Here is a 22245-nt window from a genome sequence, read left to right as displayed (position 1 = left end):
CCGTTTCGGCCCGTGATTAGATGTCTACCTGATGATAATCATGTGAAATGGAACAGTTAAAATCTGAGCTAACGTCTGAAGAAGAACGTTCTCTTTCAGATGTGATGACAATGCTGCATGCAGCTGCTGATAATAACGATGATGATGATGATGATGATAATGGTAATAATAATAATAATAACAATGATGATGATGATGATAATAATGATGATAATAATAATAACAATGATGATGATGATGATGATGATAATAATAATAATAATAATAATAATAATAATAATAATAATAATGATAATGATAAAATCAATCATAATGATGCTTGGGCACAAAGATCCTTCTTAGTATTATTTCATCACCTTACTAGGGAGTGTGCAAAAAAAAAAGGATTTTGATATTATACAGTAAGCCCTACATCGTTTGCTTGACAAAAAAAAAAGTAAAGTGTTGGAGGTCATCGCACTGAATAACGTTTGGGTTCTTAAATCATCTGTCTGCGTTCGTCCGTCCGTCCGTCCGTCTGTCCCTGGCGCATCGTCCTGTCCACCCAACCACACGTCAAGTACGTACATTAAAATCCTTAGGGGTTTGCTTTGATACAAAGTCCAAGTGTGATAAAAGATAATACTAGTATTTGAAATGAAGGTCATCTGACACTAAAATATCACTTCGATCAAAGCTTTCAATGTCAAAGGTCACCATTGCCTTTGAACTTTACCCACCCCTACCCCTAACCCCCCCCCCCAAAAAAAAAGAAGAAAAGAAATGAAAAACATGGATTGTGCATCCATAAGCTTATAAATAGGTTTCTTATGGGAATGCTCAATGTCATATACGTAATAAACTATCTACTACTGTCATCTACATTCACAATGATATAGGGAGAAAGATGTATACGTCATGGTCATCAATGTATGAGAATCTTGGCAAGGAATAATCATTTCAGACAAACCTTCAGCATGTTCAACTATAGATTCGGCAATAATATATTTTGTCCAGCCTGTTACGTATAGTTTGGTAATGCACGGTATACCTGTATGACATTGTGTTGAAGGATATGGGTATAATACCAATTAAAAAGTCGGTACTCACCGTGTTTTAGCGATGCAGATCAGTGAATGCAAACAGTAAGATAAATTATATTAGGACCTATATGCTTGTGCATTCAACTGATACTAGAAGTAGCCTATAATAGGCTTTTTACCCACGCCGATGAAAATCGGCAGGGGGTTATGTGAAGGGTTCCGTATGTTTGTTTGTTTGTTTGTTTGTTTGTTTGTTTGTTTGTTTGTTTGTTTGTTTGTTTGTTTGTGTACAAGATAACAAGAGAACGGGTAAACGGATTTGCACGAAATGTTATGGGGATGTTTGGATAATGGCAGGAAAGAATCGATTAGATTTTGGTGATAATCGGTTGACCCTTGCAAATTCTGTGTGACCTTGAAGTTTTGACCCCATGGTATAGTGACCATTCCGAAAATTTCCCGTTTCTCACTTTGCGATTTTCCGCTACCATACGAAAACATAAACTCCCAAACGATCCGACTTCGCTGCTCAAATGTTCGTAAGAATTCCGAAATTTACGTTTAGGCCTATTTGAGGGACTATGTCCTTCTAGATTTATGAAAGTTCGTTCTCCGTCATCACAAACTGGCCCGTATTTTGATGATTTTTCAAATTAACATTGATTGTTTTTTTCGTTGGAGGAGCATTTGCTCGGTCGCAGTCACACTGCACGATGCGTGCTCAATGTCAATGCGTGTGCAAGGCCGCTGAAAATGCATCGCGCTCTACACTGTTGGTGCAAAATTGCATCGGGGACGTTGCGGCGCTCGTTGGTGGCCGAATACTGGTGCAGTAGACATTTGCATTCAACCCTTGCATTGAATAATTCCCGTAGACACTAATCATAGGGGTAATTTCCTAGGGGGTACGTACATTTTGTTTTTCGTTTGCGCTTTTGTGGATACCATCAAAGATCGTACACTCATACGACCTTTGATATCATCACACTCTCGGCTTGCTATAATCAAAATATCCCGCAAGAAAAAGGCGTATTTCTCGATTTTTAGCGCTTTTTCCGCGACCCGTCGCGTAGACAATACTCTTAAAACTGGACTTAATTCGCGCGCGCTTGGAAAAGTTCCGATTCTGCACTTTTGACGGTGGAATTTGGGATTTTCGATGGATTTTTGGAGGAGACTTAAGGACTTTCCTGTACGTGAATGAGTGTTAATACCGTATGTGTAATGATGTGATTTGCGTGTGATGTGACTGTAGAACCACTGGCTGGTGATAAAGCACACTGGCAATTAAGTGGCCGAATTCTGGTAGTTGACCGAATGCACATTATGTTTACCCCGACTTTGTACTTAGGCGTGGGTCTGCCGCCTTTGACGGCCCCTCTCTAGTTTTGTAATTGTGCGAAGATCTGTTTTAATAATGGCTGCTGAGAAAATTTGCAGTGGACGTTGCTTCTGATAAGCAAGCAGCCATGCGTGGACCGATGGCTTTTAGTTCCCTCGTAAAGGATTACAATGTAGTATTATTGTGATCATTAGGCAATTCAAGAATAATGATGTAAAGGCCCTAAAGTGTCTCACCTATCGTGAGGCCGCAACTTCCACAAGGCCATGGGGACTCGAACCAAAGGCCTCGGACTGGACAGTTCGTTGTCTTGTCACGTGAAAAAAATAAAAATAAACAGAAGACCATTTCAGGGCCATTCACAGCAATAATTATTAATTTTAGTTATTTTGCTCCTTCAGCAAAATTACAGCCAAGGAAACTCCATTTCATTCACCGTAAACGCAATGCTAACTGAAATTGGAAATTGGAACAGAAAAACACGCAAAATCTGACAGACATGGTTGTCACTTTACGGTTACCATGGCAACCAGCAATATCAGACGTAGGCTATACCTCGGCTAAAATCTATAACAAGTCATAATGCTCGCAATGCAATTTTTTTTTTCAAAAGTCATCAAATTTGATTGAAAGTGCATGGGATATAGGGTGTTGGGAGTGGAAATGATGAAAATATGGTAGGCCCTACTAAAGACGCAATAAATGTGCCCCCTCAGAGCTTTATATGTAACGAAACTACATTACGGTTGTAACTCATGATTACATCATGGAATACCGTTACATCATGATGAAGGGCCCTCTATTACATTCTGCATCGAAAAAATGTATATAGTATAACGGTTACAAATAAAACCAGACATTCAAAAAATTTCTCTTGTTTATCTGGGGTTTTGTTGTTGTTGTTGTTATTGTTGTTGCTGTTGTTATTGTTTTGTTTTTTGGGGGATATAAGCCCTATATAGGGTCCTATCTCTGTTTGTCTGCTTGTGCGTTCGTCTGTGTGAAAGGGTACGTAACATTCCATCACCCAGGGGTACCGCATGTACACAAAGAACACTCAATCAGATGGGTGCGGCCAGAGCAATTACTGCGTTATTATGTAGTTTACATGGACGGGGAAAAGGAACAGGTGCAGACAAAAGCTGCGTAAGCCACTGAGTCAATATAGGGCCTATCATGCCTATTGTGATATATAAGAGACCAGAACCTACTTGTGTACCCATGTGATGTAATTTGTACGGAGTTACCCAATCTTTAAGGTGATATAACTTCGAAGTAGCGCGGACTGACTAAGTTTCGTAACTTGATCGTGTACAGCACCGTGCATACCATGCAGACGGGCGGATCCAGAAAGGGGGGCAGCACCGGGCGCGCGACCCCTCTTTATTTGTTGTTAAAACAAAAGAAATAAAAGGAAAAAATGACATACAACCCAGAAGTAGCACCAGAAATAGGCCTATTTTTGCCCCACCCCCCCCCCCCCCCCCCTTACGGAATTCCTGGATCCGCCCCTGCCGCTTGATCTCTATAACTCAGGCATGTAGATCGAGACCATTTTGATGGTCCTGAACGGAGGACGAGATTTTTGGTTGATATTTTTTTATATAGAGTGACTGTACTATGGAAATGATATAAAGACCTAAGATCAGGGCCCCGTTTTATCAAAACTTAGGTCCGCAGCTCATCTCTACCCGTCCACTTCCGGGTTTCTTCAGCTGACAGGCACAAAACAAAACAAAGAAAAAAGGTCCTCAGCTCATTCTCTCCCCTTTCCGGGTGTTATGTTTTCACCTGACAGGCAAAAAAAACAAAACAAAACAAAACAAAAAAAAAACCAAAAAAAAACAAACAAACAAAGGTCTTCAGAGAAAAAAACATACCCTTACCGCCATACTTAAAGATCTCTATCTATTTCTATTTTAGTGCCACTTACGTACTTCCGGGTTAAAAAAAAAAGTGTGGAGGCCCAAAGTGATGACACCTTATGTATTCCTTTGTATGGTGCACAAGAATTAAGTGTGGGGGCCAGACCCCCACGGCCCCCGAGGCTGCGCCGGCCGTGAATATTAATAAATACCAAAGAATTTTGCATCAAGAATTCTGTTTGTTTATAAACGATAAATGATAGAGTATCTGCACATCATTATTTTCGTTGACCTGCCATCGTGAGATACTAAGTAGCTAGGCCCTATACCAATTCCATGCAAGCCAGCCCATTTGAAGGAAAGGCCATGCAAGGTCAACACATTTATGTCATGACAGTGATCTTTAGATGTAGGCTACCTTTGAATGCCTTATTAGTAGACAGTGTTGTTCTTGCACTCTTTATCTCACCGAGTGTCAATTTAGTAATCTTTTCTGAATTTCGTTCAACATTAAATAATGTTGGGAAAATTATCGACCCTGCATGCAGTCCTTGTCGATGACCGAAGTGTGGGTGGTACAGTATAGCATCTTTGACTTCACGTAGTGGGGTGAAATGGCACTCTCTATACCAAGAAAGTGTTCCAGTCTCCCTCTAACGCCGACCTGAGCCTGTCTTTCCCCTACCGTTGGGTGTGCAATTTCCCCGCGAAATTGATTGAAAAACGCGCGCTTGAATTGCCAGCTGCTTGCGCTGCTTTCAATGTGCGCATATGCATGGCAATTCAAGTCAAATGTGTTTGTTGTTTACACACGTCGCGATCCCACCTCAATCAAAGACTGCTTTAGTTCGTCAACATTTCGTAGACTAAATAATCTGCCTACGTAAAAGTAGTCATCACGTGGGTGACACAATCACTATCAGTATCATCTGAAGTTTACAAACGTACGACCGGGTTAAATCAGGAATGCAGTCGCCTGAGAAGAGGGCAAAATTGTGTACAGACGGTGAGTCAGTCGTTCGGGTTCATTCATTGAATTCACTATGCATTGTACGGCCATCGTACTACCGCCAGCATTCGGCAGGCCTTGGAATTGACATTGTTGTTTGATAGTAGGCCTGAATACGATCTACTACTACTACTACCTGGTAATCGCTCTTTCATTGTCTATAAGTAACCTCTCAAATGGGTGTGTAGCACCGTTTGGCGTTAAACTCATAGTATAAACAAGTGTATGTGTGAGCTCACTGCTGCACTGTTTTACCTTGAAACTACCTTCCTGTGGAGTGTGTTGCTGTTGATGTTGAACGTAAAATTGTTGGTACGGTAAATTTTACAACTACAAGTACAACAACGCAACGGTGGGCAGTGCATCCACATGTATGCAGTGCAGTGGGGAGCGAGAGCATACAATTGTACCCAATCCCACAAGGCAACAAGCAGTGGCACAAAAATAATTGAGTTTCACGTGAGTCTCAACTGCAACTGGTGAGTAAGTACAGTCAGTACTACTGCCTACCACTACTGTACTGGTTTCAGGATTCAGGTTTAATGTGGCATAGGCCTAACTGTTAGCTCTTGGTGAGATAATGAATGAGAAATCTCTCATTATTGGTCACAAAAGTGCATGTAAATTGATTTCAAGAAGGATTCAACAATGTTTTTTTGAACAGTTAGTTAAACAGGGGTTTCTCCAGTCAGAGAGCTCAACTTCAAGAATAAGACTCTAGAGGGAGGTAGTGGAGTTGCAGCAAGATCCAAGAAGAGGACATCTGGTAAAGCATGCCATTCAGGTGGTGTTGTACTATTCTACTAGACCTCTGAGTCTAGCTATTTGATGAAAATTAGCCTTGCCTTGGCTTGGTTGAAATGGCGGCGACAAACGTTGGGTCAGTGAGAGTGAGATATCCAAAAAGGTGATCCAAAGATTTGACAGGCCACATGCCACGGCCGTTGATAAAACTTATTAAAAGTGTTATGTGGCCGTGGATCTCTTTGTTTTACATTGTTTGAGATAGAACCGTCGACATCTACACAGTACACTAGGCCTACCGCCAGTACCGGTATCGTTGTTTAATAATGTTATTTAAAAACTGATTTTTATCAAATAATTTTTTTATTCCCCTTAGAATTGTATGTAAAAATGAACAAGTCCCTAAGTGATTTTTTATCACGGAGGATTAGGATTAGGAAGGATTAGGAATAGGCACTAACAATTATTAACATAGGCCTAGGCCTACCACCGTATACAGTACTTCAGTTTGTACACAAAATAGACTGTTTCTACTGTAACTTGCAGTATTTTGTGTACAAACTGAAGTTTAAAACAGTCATTTGAATGATTGCATTCCTTTGCAAGGGGTCTCCAAAGAGGATAAATACATTTTCTGTTTGAATTGTTAAACAGTACCGGTTCTGTACATGTGTTAAATTGGTGTTCAGGTATTTAACGCTCACTACTGGTAGGCCCTACTTCCGCATGAGTGTTGATAGATCTAGTAGTACAACAAGTTGTATCTCTGGACACGAAGCAAAAGAGATTGAAAATTTGATGTCATGCCATGAAAACTGGTTCTGAACAACCTAACCTGGCCAGAATATCTGTGAACTATGAGTGTCAACACTATTTGCTGCTTAATGCTATGCTCACACATGGCTCCAACCAAAGCGAAATACAAAAGACTGTGCAGTGACATCATCACTTTGCTACTCTATGGCAGTGTTTTTAATACATTTTGTGAATTCTGCTGTCAGCCAGTTGTATGCGATGTACAGGTACAAATTACTATCCTTATGTAAAAAAAAAAAAAGTATAGCTCACCCACTTGTGCAAGTGTACATGTATACACGGGTAAGGATGCCATACCTATGCAAGTGTACGGTACTTTCATTTTACTTGCCCGATGTCAGTGAGCTTCCCTCGCCTGGGAAAATTGGCATTTAGGTTTTGCACCCATTTCTATGAGCTGCTCAGTGAATCAAGAATTGACAGTGTTATAACAAAGTTCTCATGCTATCAGCATTGATACAAACAGTTTTACATGTATCACAGTCCTGTATTCTTCTACTGGGTGCAGACACGATAAAGCTGTGGAAGATCGTTCCTTGGCCTTTCCACTCTGTTTAAACAGAAGTGGCCTGCAAGCTTGGTTGCATGTTCAAATAGCATCTGTGGAACAGCTATTGTTATTCGGAATGTCTGTTGATGTGCATACAGTACTTGTGAGGGATACAGAAAAAAAAAGAAGAAGGAAAAAAAAAAAGAATTGAAGTGACTGGGTTTGATGATGGTGCCCATTCCAAAACTTAAAAATGTCAACAAGGGCAGGTCTGTTCCTGCTCCCCTGATAAAAATTATGACTGTGCATCTAGATCTGTAGACACTTAAACATCTTGTGAGTCTTGGTATCACCTTCACTAATGCTAAAGGGAAAGGGCTCCACACTTTCAAGGGCAAGTGTCCATGTACTTTTGTACATGTATACAGTACACTGTATCATGTATTGCTTGCCTGAGCATGAATTTTAGCTTTCGCTTGGCAAGAAGGTAGGTGAGTATGTAGCATCTTGCAGTGTGAATGTTTCATCTGTGATGGACTGGACTAAATCACTGATACAAAAAAGATTACATCGAAGAGACCATCAAAATGTAGACTTCTGTTTCATTCCAGCTCGTGGCAAAATACCAAACTAGAAAGAATTTTCAGGCATTGAAGTGGCTTGCATTACAAATTATGATAAACGCATGTGATAGAACTGCTGTAAGCAGAGAGAAAACGACATCTTGTCAGGCCATGATTAACAACAGACAGCGATTAAAAATCCATGGATGGATAGATGCTGGTAATGCTGCAAAGGATAAGGTTGTAGAACACAAAACAAATTAATGTACGTACAGTATTACAGGCTGTACTATGTACATGTAGTGCGATAAGGTACTGTACATTGTAGCTAAAATATATTGTCCTAAACTTTAATTGCCTTTCTAGTATGAAGCAGTTTTACTGCTTTGATTCCCATGCAGTGCAGAGTGGATAGGTCACCATTATGTGGGATAGTACATGTAGGAATACAAATGGCATACTCGTGGTACAATATTTGAACAAGAAACACTTAAACCCCCAAGTTCACAATTGGATGGGATGAAGCAAAGATCTACATGTACAAAACCCACTGACTTACATTGTACATGCTTGACAAGGGCAACTTTTTGTGTACAGAGATCACTATTGGGCTCTTGCCTCTTGGCTGTTTGGTCTTTGCCATAACATCCATTTACAGTATACTGTGGGAAGATCTTTTGCAATGCCCTGTGAGGCACACATTGGAATTGAATTCCTTAGCCCTAGATACAATGTATTCTAGTTACAAAACATGTTTTGAAATTCATCTATCAGGTGAGTAACTTTCATCTTGTCCCCCCCCCCATGATATTACAACTTTGATCTGAATATACTACTGTACATCTACAACCTTCCCACTTTTCAACTGATGTCTGAGTTAAGCCATAAAAGTTGAAATACTCTGTTGAAGTCTTTTCTAGATTTCAGCATTTATTTTTAAAGAATTTTCCAAATGAACCCATTTCAGCTCTCTTTAGAGTTTGTGAGCTTGATTGGGACACACACTAACAAATCAAGCACCTGGTTTCGTTATAATTGGCTATTTTTCTAATGTTTTCAAATTTATGAATACTTTCTTTTATGTAACAAGCTAGTCATTCCAGTACATGCTGTCATGAAAACTTTCTGGTTTTCAGGTAAAAGATTTTGTTACAAGGGTATTGTATGAAATTTGAATACTTTTAATATTAAAGTGGTTTATTGTGTTGACATCAATTATGTTCCACAATGCATTTCTAACATATTTTGGTATAATATATTTCTCTCTTCACAGACCAGGGTGAAGTTATCAAGATGGCAAGTGACAGCGATGCAAGCGCGCCGGTCGTCGTCAACGGTCACGGAGACGGGCACAGGTGGTTTGGAGACGAACCCTTGGAGAGCAACGACCCCGAGATGTACAACATCATCATCAAGGAGAAGGAGCGGCAGCGGAAGGGACTGGAGCTGATCGCTTCGGAGAACTTCCCCAGCCGGGCCGTGCTGGAGGCCCTGGGCTCGTGTCTGCAGAACAAATATTGCGAGGGTTACCCTGGCAACAGGTTGGTATTGTCCAGTCCCGCTGACCAATCACAGGCTTTCTTGCCTTCATACCTGCAAATGTATTCTTTCAATTTTAATTCCGTTTTGAACGTCTACTATCAAAAGTAAGCCGTCAGCATTCTTTCCAAAGGAACCAAATCTTTTTCCCCAGTTGTCTCTTTGTTTTTATTGATAATGTCTGGATTTTTCTGAAAACTTGTCATTCATATGAAGAGGGACTGTCAGACCAGAGCAATTTACTGTGAAAGTGGAAATTTTCCGTGCATTTGGCGCAACCAGATGCTAGCGCAAAAATAAAAGCTCACAAATATTTTTGCATGCCATACACTGTATGTTCTAGTAGTTAATGTCCTGATTCTGCGGAATTCAAAACACACAAAATCCATCTTACCCAGCCGAGCGTCAAAGTATCTACTTTTACAGTATACAGGTGGTGTAATCCTTACTTGAAGCCTAACCTCACTAGAAGGACATCCATTTTTTTGGAGGGGTATGCTGAGCTGTATGTGCAATGTCACTTTGAGGCAGACACTGCTTGAAGTCAATGAACTCCATTGTAACTCTGGATCACACAATTTCAAGGTACCAACGTTCAGAAGTGAATGACAATTCATAATCAGACCCTAGTGTGGCGGTTCGTTTGTATAGGCTCAGATAACATGGACTTACAGCTAAAGTTATCAGTTGTCTTCATATCACTGTGACTTACTGTACAATTGTTTGCATTCCCCAGAAGGTAGTCACCCTTTATTTCTAATTGGGTCCTGTGTATCCCACTTGCATAAGATATGAGGATATATAATTGGTACCAAACTTGCAATTTATGGGATTCCAGCTCCAAATCTAATGCTTCACCTTGAGAAAAAGGAAAAAATGACAATTTCAGAGAGAGAGAGAAAAAAAAAAGAAATAGGTGCTCTAAAATATTATTAAAAAGTCTTGCCAATTTAAGGGTATGTAATGAATTTAGCACTAAAGTGGCTGCAACCCATTAAACTGAAAGAAAAATATTTCTGTACTCTGTCTTATATGCTAGCAATAGATTCTTCAAGTTGTGATATGAAAATGCAGCTTTCAATCACAGAAATTTGACTTTGAAGATGTGATTGCTTAAAGAGGTATTAATTCAACGGTTTCTGAACTACCAAACTATCAAAGCAGTGTATTGAAGGAGAGGAAACGTCACCTTTGCAACAGGATTTCTAACATGCCTTGTGGAAAACTAACAGCCATTGCTTCACCGCACATTGAGATTCATGAGCAATTATGCAGAAGAAACATGTAGTAACCATGTTTGGCAGTCACAAAATGTATACAAAGTTTTTACCATCAATGAAGGCCTGTCCACACCAAGGTCCCCCACCCCACCCCCCCACCCCCCCCCCCCCCCCCGAAAAAAAGGAGAAAGAATAAAAAGGAGAAAGAAGATTAACTACATTGTGCATATTTACTCATGTGATAAAGCAAGGAGTGTACCATGCCCTGCTTCTGCACACGTGCTGTTCGAATAGGAGGAAGATCACTCAATGGTACAGTGTACTGTTCACCTTCAAAGTAACCTTATGATAGGGTCTTGGGGTACTAAACTTGGAATGGCACTGAACAGATCTGGTCATGCATACTGCAGTGTACTTCAGCTGTCCTTGTGTAGATGTCATTGTCATAGGGTCATCAATTAATTGTGCTGGGAGACTTTTACTGGTAGTATGCATGTGCTGCATGAAATCAAGAACTTGAAACATTTCGTATGACAGTATGTAATTCTGCTCTACATATTTAAAAAACAAGAAGAAATTAAATTTTTTGCAAGTTCTGAATCGTTGATGACCTATATGTACATGTATGATATGCGATACCAATGATTATCAAAACTACTTGACATCTAAGTTAAGGCTACTAACCTGATATAACCCATAGATCTCTGATTCTAGTGCCTTAAAATTTATGCTACATCGTAGATTTGTTGTTGCTGTTGGAAGCACACATATGTAAACCAGAAGAGCAAGTCATTACCTTAAATGTGGTATAGGTATGAAATACTGATGAATGAATGAGTGAAGTTTCATCATTGTACTTGTTTTTTCCCTTCCCTTCTTCAAAATCCTTTTGGTGTGTGTGAAATATTATGTGGCTTACAATCAACCCCAAATCACTTCAGTTGTACAACTGTGTATGTGTGCTATGGTTGAGCATGAGATAAATCACCATATATTTTATGTGGAAACAGTTCACATTCAGGTTACAAACTCAAAACATACACACTGATTCTAAAAACTGAGGAAACACTGAACTATATGTAGCCTTTCTATGTATCTCGTCAGGTACTATGGTGGAACCCAGTTCTACGATGAACTGGAGCTGCTCACCCAAAAGAGAGCGCTAGAGGCCTACCACCTCAACGCCGAGGAGTGGGGTGTCAACGTCCAGCCGTATTCGGGCTCCCCGGCAAACTTTGCTGTCTACACTGCCGTAATCGGTCCTCATGGTCGCATCATGGGGCTTGACCTCCCCGATGGTGGTCATTTGACCCACGGCTTCATGACCAGCAAGAAGAAGATCTCGGCCACATCGGTCTTCTTTGAGTCAATGCCCTACAGAGTGAACCAGGCCACCGGGATCATCGACTACGATGGCCTGGCAGCCAACGCCAAATTGTTCCGTCCACAGATGATAATTGCTGGTCAGTATTCTTTATAGAATGTGTTGAGATAGTTATTCCTTCTCAGTAGTAGTATTAACCCATTGAGGACGAGTCCTAAGTATACCTGGGCAAGTGTCTATGGGAAGTGCGTGTTGTAGCAAAATCAAACCGTCCTCAATGGGTTAAAGCCATGCGTTGATTTTTACTGGCTGCACAGTTAATGTGATATGTGACCCTGCATTGACAAAACCAACAATAAGTCACCAGACATGGATTTGTAGGTAAGGGCAGATTCTGAAAGAGCAGACTCTAAGCTTTGAAATGATGTATAACTCAATGCAAATGGACTCTCCTAACCTGTCTAAATATTGAAAGCAAAGCACACACTCTGGAAAAATGTGAACTGAGAAAAGAGGCTCTGAAGTACAGTGTCTATTCAAGCACTTAATCTTTACCAAGCTGTGCTAGCTGTGCGATGAATGGGACAAAAACAGGATGCATGCCACCGTAGCAACAACAAAGAAGGGATTATCAGATAAAGCTAAAATTGAGCATCCTTTAATTAACACATTCTGGCCATGTTTAATGCCAACTTTCAAAGCTGTAGCATTATCCTTTCAAATACCGTATACAGTGTATTAGAAAGTAAAGCGTGTGCAAAGGATTTTCAAGAAATGAAAAGGGGCTTCCAAGACATACCTGATCTCTCTACTCTACAAAAAGGGGTCGTAGAAAAAACTACTGGAAACACACTTTCTCATTAATGAGTCCAAACTGAGGAATAATGTAGAAGAAGAATATTTTTTTTTCAGAAAATATGAAAAGGTCAAGATTGACTTGGTTGACCTGTTTTACCTCTATTGAGTCCTCACATAAAATCAAGGGGTGCGACTTTTTGTTGGTTTTGTGATGCACGGTCACATATAGTTATTGCGATCACTGATAATACCCAGGTTAGACATGCGATCGCGCACAATAATAATAGTTTGTGTTCGTGAATGAAGAGTCAGCACACATAGCTAGCCATGCATCCTGTGAATTTGCCATTCTAAAATCATTACTAGAGGCATGATTGAATCAAATGTTGTTGTTGTGTTTTTTTTTTTTGGGGGGGGGGCAAAAATTTGTCAACCGTTCTATAAAACAGATAATGCACATGTCTTTCTGTCTTTCAGCAGGAACAGTGTGGATGCAGTAGCTATGAAATTTAGTCTAAACCCACCTTAGTAAAGCAGTGCTATACATTGGTTTTCCGGATGTGAAAAGTTACCTTCTACATGCAATTACCTATCACTTGGACCCTTGTATTATAAAGGTGACTGTTTATCCCTTTTGTTGTGTAGTGGGATGGGCTTGGTTGATGTCATCTGCTATTGCTTGTCACTTTGAATGAGTCATGAGTTGGACAGTTTTGTCTGTTTTCCAGCTTGTATGTGGGGCAGGCCTTCTCCCCTAATATGCCCCCTTCTCTTGGTGTCAAGCTAAGTGGTGGGATCTACCTGCATACATTAGCCATGACTCTTACACATGCATGACCTTCATTTTATGTACTACCTATGCAAGGGAGGGATTATATTGGCCTCTCACTCAGGGTATGGCATGATATCACAATAAATATTGCTCAGCTCATTCACTGGCCATGAAACTCGAGACCTCTAATGGATGACAGAGGATACATGCTACACCGTACAAACCAAGCCAACTCACTGCCTTTCTTTTGTGTTTTATGCTGATGAAATTAATATGTGAGCTGCATTATAGTGAACCAGTGGCCCAAAGTCTACCTTTTAAATTAGGGACCAATCGAGTCTAGTTTCATTGATTATAAAGACCATGCAGTGCTAAGCTGTACACTGTGGTAAGGCATTCAGTAATCCCTCTAAAATAGCTCATTTTAAAGTTAGCAAGCCCACAAGAAGGTTATGGCAACACAATACATGTATGTGTACGCAGGTGGGGGGGGGGGGGGGGGGGGATTATGCAACCTCTATTCATTGACAATAATTTCCCCAACATTCATGCCAATTGGGGAAGAACTCTCCAACATTTCAGCCCACCAACCAGTGAACAAAAGGCAGTAAGGGCTATTAAACTTCTTGCCAGTAACCATTTCTCTTTAGCCTGCAATTTTTTTTTCCTTCTATGCACTGGAGTCAAATAACGGCATCCATTCTCTCGTAGAGCTTTATTTCATTATTATATATATCAGACATTTGCCGACTGCAGCAATCAAACCATAAATCTATTTTCAAAAGATGGAAGTCATATTGCTATAAAGTTTTACCACTCTGGGTGCTGTTGTCAGATAGTAGTCATAAAACTAAATGCAAAAGATACTCTGATTGTAAGAGATAAAGAGAGATACTGGTATTTACACACCGTAGGATGTTTATTACTGAATTATATGTGTATATAGATTGGGAAATAATTTGCCATGCATAGCATGTTTATGGATTCATTTATGCCCAATGCCATGTACCATAGACAAATACTTGTTCACTGTGACTACATGTTCAAAATGCATAGATTATATTCAGCATTCTTTGATATCTACATTGTATATCCCCAACTCATTTTCTTTTGAGAGCTACGATATCAGGATGTGTGTGATCAAGTCATATCACCTTAATTACACATGAATTTTACAGGACAGGGATAAGTCCGTAACAGGCACAAGATTTCTATTTGTTTCTGTCAATACAAATCAATTGTAATGCATTGGGTTAGGAAGAAAAGCTGGAATGCATGTCACAACACTGTATGAAATTGGTGGACAGAGTAGCAAGACTAACAAAATTTGACATAATTTGTAGTTAAGTTTACATAAGAATTACTACAGGTGTTACTTGATGGCATCGATATTATTCATTATTGTTTAACAAGTGAAGAACTTACAACGTAATTCTTTTCAAAGTTACAATACGTCTGTTTAGTACTTGGTGTCACACACAGTCAGGACATGTAAATATTCCTATATGGGGGGGGGGGGGGGGTGTGGCTGTGATGGCTTTTCCAATTGGTGCTAGCATGTACTTGCTATATGTCTGAGATTTTGTATGTTTAACCAATTGAAACAAAACAAACAAACCTGTTTCTAAAGTATGTTAAGTCTTATACAATGTAAGGCAAGCATGTAGTCAATACCAAAGCTGGGCATGTTGCTAGGATATGTCAATAATAAAAAGCAGTGGCTGCATCTTCCATCACAGTCAGTACTCACAAGTCGTGTCCTTCACGAAGTCTTCGTGACTCTGCATGTATTGCTCAACAAGTTTTAATTATTTGTCCATTGTGAAGCTTTTATGTCATCTTATTTCTCCTGAAAATGCTCATATTTTAAACTCAGAGTTGTCCCAGACCCCAGGTCCAAGGAAGTACATGTACTTACCCTGTTGTATCGCTTGAATTTACAACTAAGCTACTGTATGCGCTTGCGTCGGTTGTGATAATTTTGTGAGATTTCTTTTATACTTGCAGGCACCAGCTGCTACCCGAGGAATCTGGACTACAAGCGCTTCCGAGAGATCGCTGATGAAAATGATGCATTCCTCATGGCAGATATGGCCCACGTAAGCGGTCTTGTGGCCGCGGGAGTCGTGGCCAATCCATTTGAGTACTGCGACATCGTCACCAGCACGACGCACAAGACCCTAAGGGGGCCGAGGTCAGGGATCATTTTCTTCCGCAAAGGTACGTTGTTATGTAATCTTTCCCCTCCCCGTTTGTTATCTCACGTCATGCGATGTTTCAAAGCCTTTTGGGGGAAGGGGGGATGAATACTTTCATATTGCACTGTAATGTTGGTGCTATTTGATGTAAAAACATCTCACATTTGTGAGTTACAATCAGTCTAGTTTGTCAGAGCAGACTTAACGATAGTGTTGTAGCAATCTATAGTAGATGCTTTTAAAGAAGAAACCCACTCCAAAATTGTTAATTGCCTATTACAGTAATTCTTTGATCAATCATTGAAGATGATAAAATGTCAATGCATATTGATAATGCAAGCATTGTGAGTCATACAATATGACTTGTTTCTGAATAATTTCTCCCTGACAGCATTGCACTTCTATCATTTAAAAGGCATATCCAAACCTTACAATGTATTTTCTTTTTAAGCCATGTATCAATTTGCTGTGGTCCAGTCTTAATATTGTTGTAGGCAAATTTGAAGATGTGCAGGTGTGAAGTAAGTAGGTCACTGTCCAGTTTCCACTTCTTTTGTCTTTTGACTCTTATAGCCACAGTAGTTGAAGGTTGGTATTGTGGACATGTTCATGACATTGACAACACTTGACAATGACTATGCTGTTCATGTTGTTACTGATGTGCTGGTTACTGTACAGGTGTGCGCAAGGTCCTGAAGAATGGGACAAAAGTCATGTACGATCTGGAGAAGCCGATCAACGATGCCGTTTTCCCCGGACTTCAGGGAGGCCCTCACATGCATGCTGTTGCTGGTTAGTTCCCTTCGTCTTTAAAGCATAGTGGTGTCCTTGGGCTCTTCACAACGCAGAGAGAGATTTAACTTTTGTGTTAAAATTGATTCCAAGCAGCAGATTAAAGTCAAACCAGGAAGTGAGATTAATAACGTAGAAAAATTGACTAAATGAACAGTTTTAGTATGGAATTTGAACTCAGTGATGTTTTGTAGATTCAGCAATGAAATACAATCAAATAGAACAAATTGGATGAGATGATATCATTACTGTACTGACATATGCTGAAATTTGATGTTTTGACGTTAATTTGAAAAGTTCACCAAATATCATCAAATTATTCCACCGATGTCTTGCTTTTGCAATGATGACTTTGCAAACAGAGATTTTTATAGTTGCTCAATTATTTGCTTTAGAGGGAAATCAGTTTGTGTAATTACATTGTATGTTCTTCATGTCCTACGCCAGTCTTATTACCCACGCCGATGAAAATCGGCAGGGGGTTATGTAAAGGGTTCCGTATGTTTGTTTGTTTGTTTGTTTGTTTGTTTGTTTGTTTTTTTGTTTGTTTGTTTGTTTGTTTGTTTGTTTGTTTGTTTGTTTGTGTACAAGATAACAAGAGAACGGGTAAACGGATTTGTACGAAATGTTCAGGGAATGTTTGGATAATGACAGGAAAGAATCGATTAGATTTTGGTGATAATCGGTTGACCCTTGCAAATTCTGTGTGACCTTGAAGTTTTGACCCCATGGTATAGTGACTATTCCGAAAATTTCCCGTTTCTCACTTTGCGATTTTCCGCTACCATACGAAGACATAAACTCCCCAACGATCCGACTTCGCTGCTCAAATGTTCGTAAGAATTCCGAAATTTACGTTTAGGCCTATTTGAGGGACTATGTCCTTCTAGATTTATGAAAGTTCGTTCTCCGTCATCACAAACTGGCCCGTATTTTGATGATTTTTCAAATTAACATTGATTGTTTTTTTCGTTGGAGGAGCATTTTGCTCGGTCGCAGTCACACTGCACGATATGCGTGCCCAATGTCAATGCGTGTGCAAGGCCGCTGAAAATGCATCGCGCTCTACACTGTTGGTGCAAAATTGCACCGGGGACGTTGCGGCGCTCGTTGGTGGCCGAATACTGGTGCAGTAGACATTTGCATTCAACCCTTGCATTGAATAATTCCCGTAGACACTAATCATAGGGGTAATTGCCTAGGGGGTACGTAAATTTTGTTTTTCTTTTTTGCTTTTGTGGATACCATCAAAGATCGTACACTCATACGACCTTTGATATTTGATGATTTTTCAAATTAACATTGATTGTTTTTTTCGTTGGAGGAGCATTTTGCTCGGTCGCAGTCACACTGCACGATATGCGTGCTCAATGTCAATGCGTGTGCAAGGCCGCTGAAAATGCATCGCGCTCTACACTGTTGGTGCAAAATTGCACCGGGGACGTTGCGGCGCTCGTTGGTGGCCGAATACTGGTGCAGTAGACATTTGCATTCAACCCTTGCATTGAATAATTCCCGTAGACACTAATCATAGGGGTAATTGCCTAGGGGGTACGTAAATTTTGTTTTTCTTTTTTGCTTTTGTGGATACCATCAAAGATCGTACACTCATACGACCTTTGATATCATCACACTCTCGGCTTGCTATAATCAAAATATCCCGCAAGAAAACGGCGTATTTCTCGATTTTTAGCGCTTTTTCCGCGACCCGTCGCGTAGACAATACTCTTAAAACTGGACTTAATTCGCGCGCGCTTGGAAAAGTTCCGATTCTGCACTTTTGACGGTGGAATTTGGGATTTTCGATGGATTTTTGGAGGAGACTTAAGGACTTTCCTGTACGTGAATGAGTGTTAATACCGTATGTGTAATTATGTGATTTGCGTGTGATGTGACTGTAGAACCAAAGATCGTACACTTCAGTGTACGATCTTTGGTAGAACTCACTGGCTGGTGATAAAGCACACTGGCAATTAAGTGGCCGAATTCTGGTAGATGACCGAATGCACATTATGTTTACCCCGACTTTGTACTTAGGCGTGGGTCTGCCGCCTTTGACGGCCCCTCTCTAGTTTGATTATGTTGTTGTGTTTTATGTTCTTGCCTGCCAAAAATTTCAAGTCACAACAGAATGGCAAGTGAATGGAACAATGATAGTCCCATGTGTTGTTAACCTTGATTTTCCCTGTTGCTACATGTACAGGTAGCTTGAGTCAATCAATTTCCCTTTCTATCTCCTGCGTGTGAAGAGTTTTATTGCAAAAGGGTTAAGCGCCAGTTATAAACATTTTAAAGTACCGGTAAGTCCACCATTGGGTAGAGTGAAATAAAATCTTTCGAATGATACCTCACTTGTTGCGTAACAAGGAATATTCTTGAAGCTATGATTAGAAATATCCTATATTTTCTTTTGATTTTACTTGATTTTTAGCAGGTTTAGTCGCTAATATCTCAAATTGGTGTGTGGAGTTCATTTTATTTTTTTGCAATGAAATTCTTCGTGTACAGGTGTGGGAGTTGCCCTGCGACAGGCTTGCAGGCCAGAGTTCAAGCAGTATGCACAGGATGTAATCACCAACTCCAGGGTGATGGGGGAGGAACTCATTAAACGAGGATACACTCTGGTATCAGGTTAGTCAGCTTTCAATCATCGCAAGTCGCCAAGTTGGTGACCCCTTGGTGCCTAGGTTCTCAGGGCAGATCATCTATTTTTACCTCATTCTAGAAACTTAACTCTTTATTTGCCATGTTCGCACACTAGACTCAATCGCCTGCGTGCCAAGTTCGCTTTGAATATTCTGCTCAAACGCACAAACCTAGCCAAATCGACCAATAAATTGCCAAATGCCACAGTGCAATGGAAGCGTTCCACGTGATTCCATTCCTGTCACATGTAACTTGCATTTTATTTGGTGATTGACTATCAAGCAATGTTCCTCCCTGGATTTACAAGTAGATTTTAAGTTTCTGTCACTGTTTTGCATGCAAAAGTCCCGCCTCTACAATAATGTACACCGTAGCTACTGGTCAATTGAAAGAAACACAATCAGAGATTTGTCATGGAATTTACATCAAGCAAAGCTTGGCATTTTCTCTGCAACTTTGCTCATTACATGTCCTTGATGTATAATGGTTACATTGATTTGAAAAACAGAATGTTTTCCCAAAACATGACTACATTGCTGTCTCAGAATAATGTGAAACACTGGGGTTTACATCATGGCACATAAAGAGTTAAAGAATACCACTCGGCGGAGGCTTTGTTTTATGCTGTGTGATAGATACCTCACTCCTTATTTCCATCTCAAACATTCTAACTAGCTCCAGAAAAAGATCAACATGGTTTTACAATCTTCTGCCCGACTGATGCTTTGTAGCAATGCATCCTTTGACGTAACTGATGTAGCATATCTCAGATAGGTATATTGTTGCCCCTGTTGGCCACCAGTCGCGACCACTGTGCATGCATTCATGATGGTATGGCTAGTCTATGCCTAATGTACATGTGATGTGTGCTTGTAGCTTTTGCTCTTCTATTACTGTCACATTGGTCCCAATAATTGGAAAGCGATAAACAGTGAACAGACATGTATCGTTAACGTAGACCAGCAAAGGGAAATTCCAGGAATTTGTCAATTTAGTGAATGATTTTTTTTTTTTAAAGCAAGGACCCTTGCGTCAAGAAAAATGCAGCTGAAGTTTTGATGTACGGCTGTAACCAATTATGAATTAGAAGACTCTACAGTTTGTGATGTCACAAATAGGAAACGATATGTATGAAATATGAACAGAATTCTTCTGCCTTGCTAATTTTAAAACTTATGTCAAATTTTGTGGATTAATGCATGCTGAGGAAAAAGCTTGGGAAACTTTTCAGCTAAGTGCAAGTTAGTTTAATGACAGTTTCAGATTGAGCTATGTTTATTCCTGGATGCTGAATATCCGGAGTCGAGAAAAAACAGGAAAGGGCCTAGTAAGTCAAAGGTGCAGGAAACGAGTCTTTTGTTGCATTCCCAACTACATCACCATCAGGTGGAACCGACACACATTTGTTGCTGCTTGACCTTCGACCTCTTGGCCTGGATGGTGCGAGAGGAGAGTTCGTGCTGGAGAGAGTTGGAGTCGTCCTCAACAAGAACACATGTCCAGGTGACAAGAGTGCTCTCAAACCTGGCGGCTTGAGAATCGGAACGGCTGCCCTGACATCACGCAAATTCAAGGCTGAAGATTTCATGAAAGTGGCTGATTTCATTGACAGGGGTAAGCCAAGCCATTCCATTTTACATGATATCCCCAGAGCTGACAAGTCACTCTGATACTACAGGGGCTTCCTGAAAACTTAAGTATCATCATGTCTTGAAAAAAGATATCGTAAATCCCTGTGTTGGGAAATATTTTTTCTCATTTACATGCCTGTATTAAAGAAAAATAATATCTCCCTGATTGCTCTTTTGAACCTCCTTGATCTTATTATGGGAATGTGAGCAGCCGCTTAAAGGCATAATTTACCATTTGCAGATAAAAACAAAAACCCAGCATGTGAGTTTGGGATAGAAACTTTACACTTTGAAAATTTGAATCTGCTTAATCGATGTTAAGTATGTGTTAAATACACAAAATGTGAACAATAGTTGTGATAAAAATGTTTCCAGACTAAACCGTCCACAGTTATGGTTTAATGAGAAATATACTGATATCTCCATATATTTTAGGCTTTATTGCAAAAATTTCATATGGTAGGATGTTTTGTGATACAACAGACCTACACGTTTGCATCAAATGTGATATCTTGAACATTTTTAAATCACTGTTCCAGAAGGTAAACAGGACCTTTAATCCCAGTTGTGTCTCAAGCCTAAGATAGAGGTGCAGTCTGCCAGTTTATGAATACAGTCATGTTCTGCATGAAACATGTTAATGTTTAAGTCTTCCTAGTTATAGTGCTCAGTTGCAGTGGAATTGCAAAGAATGTGAGACGATTGTGCTCAAGTAAAATTTGAATTTGATTTTGAGGAACTTTATTCACTGTCATTTTAGGTCTGCAGTTGACGCTCGAGGCTCAAAAGTCCAGCCCGGGTCCCACCCTGAAAGAGTTCAAGGCATTTGTAACAAGCGACCAGGCATTCCTTGACAAGATGGCTGCCCTGGAGAAAGAGGTCGAAACCTTTGCTGAATCTTTCCCGCTTCCCGGCCGTGAGATCCTCTGAGCAGGTCTTCGCATTCATGAAACCCACACTATCTGTTCAGTCCACAATGTGGTAGTTATCCTTAAAAATCTTGAACTGCCTTAATGGAATTTTGACTCTCCAGACTGTGACAAGTGGGGTTGTTGGCCTTTAATTTCTTAGGATATATTTCCCCCCCCCACTACAAAACCTGAAGCAAATATGTGACACGATTTCCACTTTGGACATACATTCCTTGCAAAATCATGTGTGCTGCCTGCTCGATTTGTATATTGTTTGTGACATGTCTTGCAGGAGGTATCGAGAATCAGATTCACGTTTGTTGAGTGGGTTATTACATCCCCCACTCCCCTCTCTCTCTTTCTTGTACTGAAATTTTGGAAACAAAACAAGTAACTCTGGAGATTTTGGGAAGTTAGTGGGATAGTCTTCTGCCAGAGTTCATGCCACAATACATGTAAGAGTGGGAAGTTTTAAGTCGAGTTATCCGAGGCTTGTGACTCTCTGAAACTAGGGACCACACCACTGGGCTGGTGAACAGCAAAAAGATGCAGTACCAGCATGA

General features: G+C 40.2%; 1 protein-coding gene across 3 annotated transcripts; it reads left to right on the top strand.

Moving 5' to 3' along the window:
- Positions 1-5056: 5056 nt before the first annotated feature.
- LOC139744071 (serine hydroxymethyltransferase-like) lies at positions 5057-21821 on the top strand. 3 transcript variants are annotated; one of them, XM_071654525.1, is made up of 8 exons: positions 5057-5235; positions 9125-9392; positions 11715-12073; positions 15512-15724; positions 16381-16494; positions 19003-19125; positions 20527-20754; positions 21532-21821. In XM_071654525.1, exons 1-8 carry the CDS (start codon positions 5196-5198, stop codon positions 21699-21701), a joined length of 1515 nt encoding a protein of 504 aa, XP_071510626.1. In that variant the 5' UTR covers positions 5057-5195; the 3' UTR covers positions 21702-21821. The 3 variants fall into 3 exon arrangements, with proteins under 3 accessions (XP_071510626.1, XP_071510628.1, XP_071510627.1); XM_071654527.1 differs by lacking the exon at positions 5057-5235 and adding an exon at positions 5279-5377; XM_071654526.1 differs by lacking the exon at positions 5057-5235 and adding an exon at positions 5500-5717.
- The last annotated feature ends 424 nt before the right edge of the window (positions 21822-22245 follow it).

This window comes from Diadema antillarum, unplaced genomic scaffold (genome assembly GCF_040938485.1).
Source record: "Diadema antillarum isolate AM-2024a unplaced genomic scaffold, OU_Dant_1.0 seq00001134_RagTag, whole genome shotgun sequence".
Lineage (NCBI taxonomy): Eukaryota > Metazoa > Echinodermata > Echinoidea > Diadematoida > Diadematidae > Diadema > Diadema antillarum.
The sequence above is the reverse complement of the archived record's forward strand: the minus strand, read 5'-3'. Positions and strand labels throughout refer to the sequence as shown.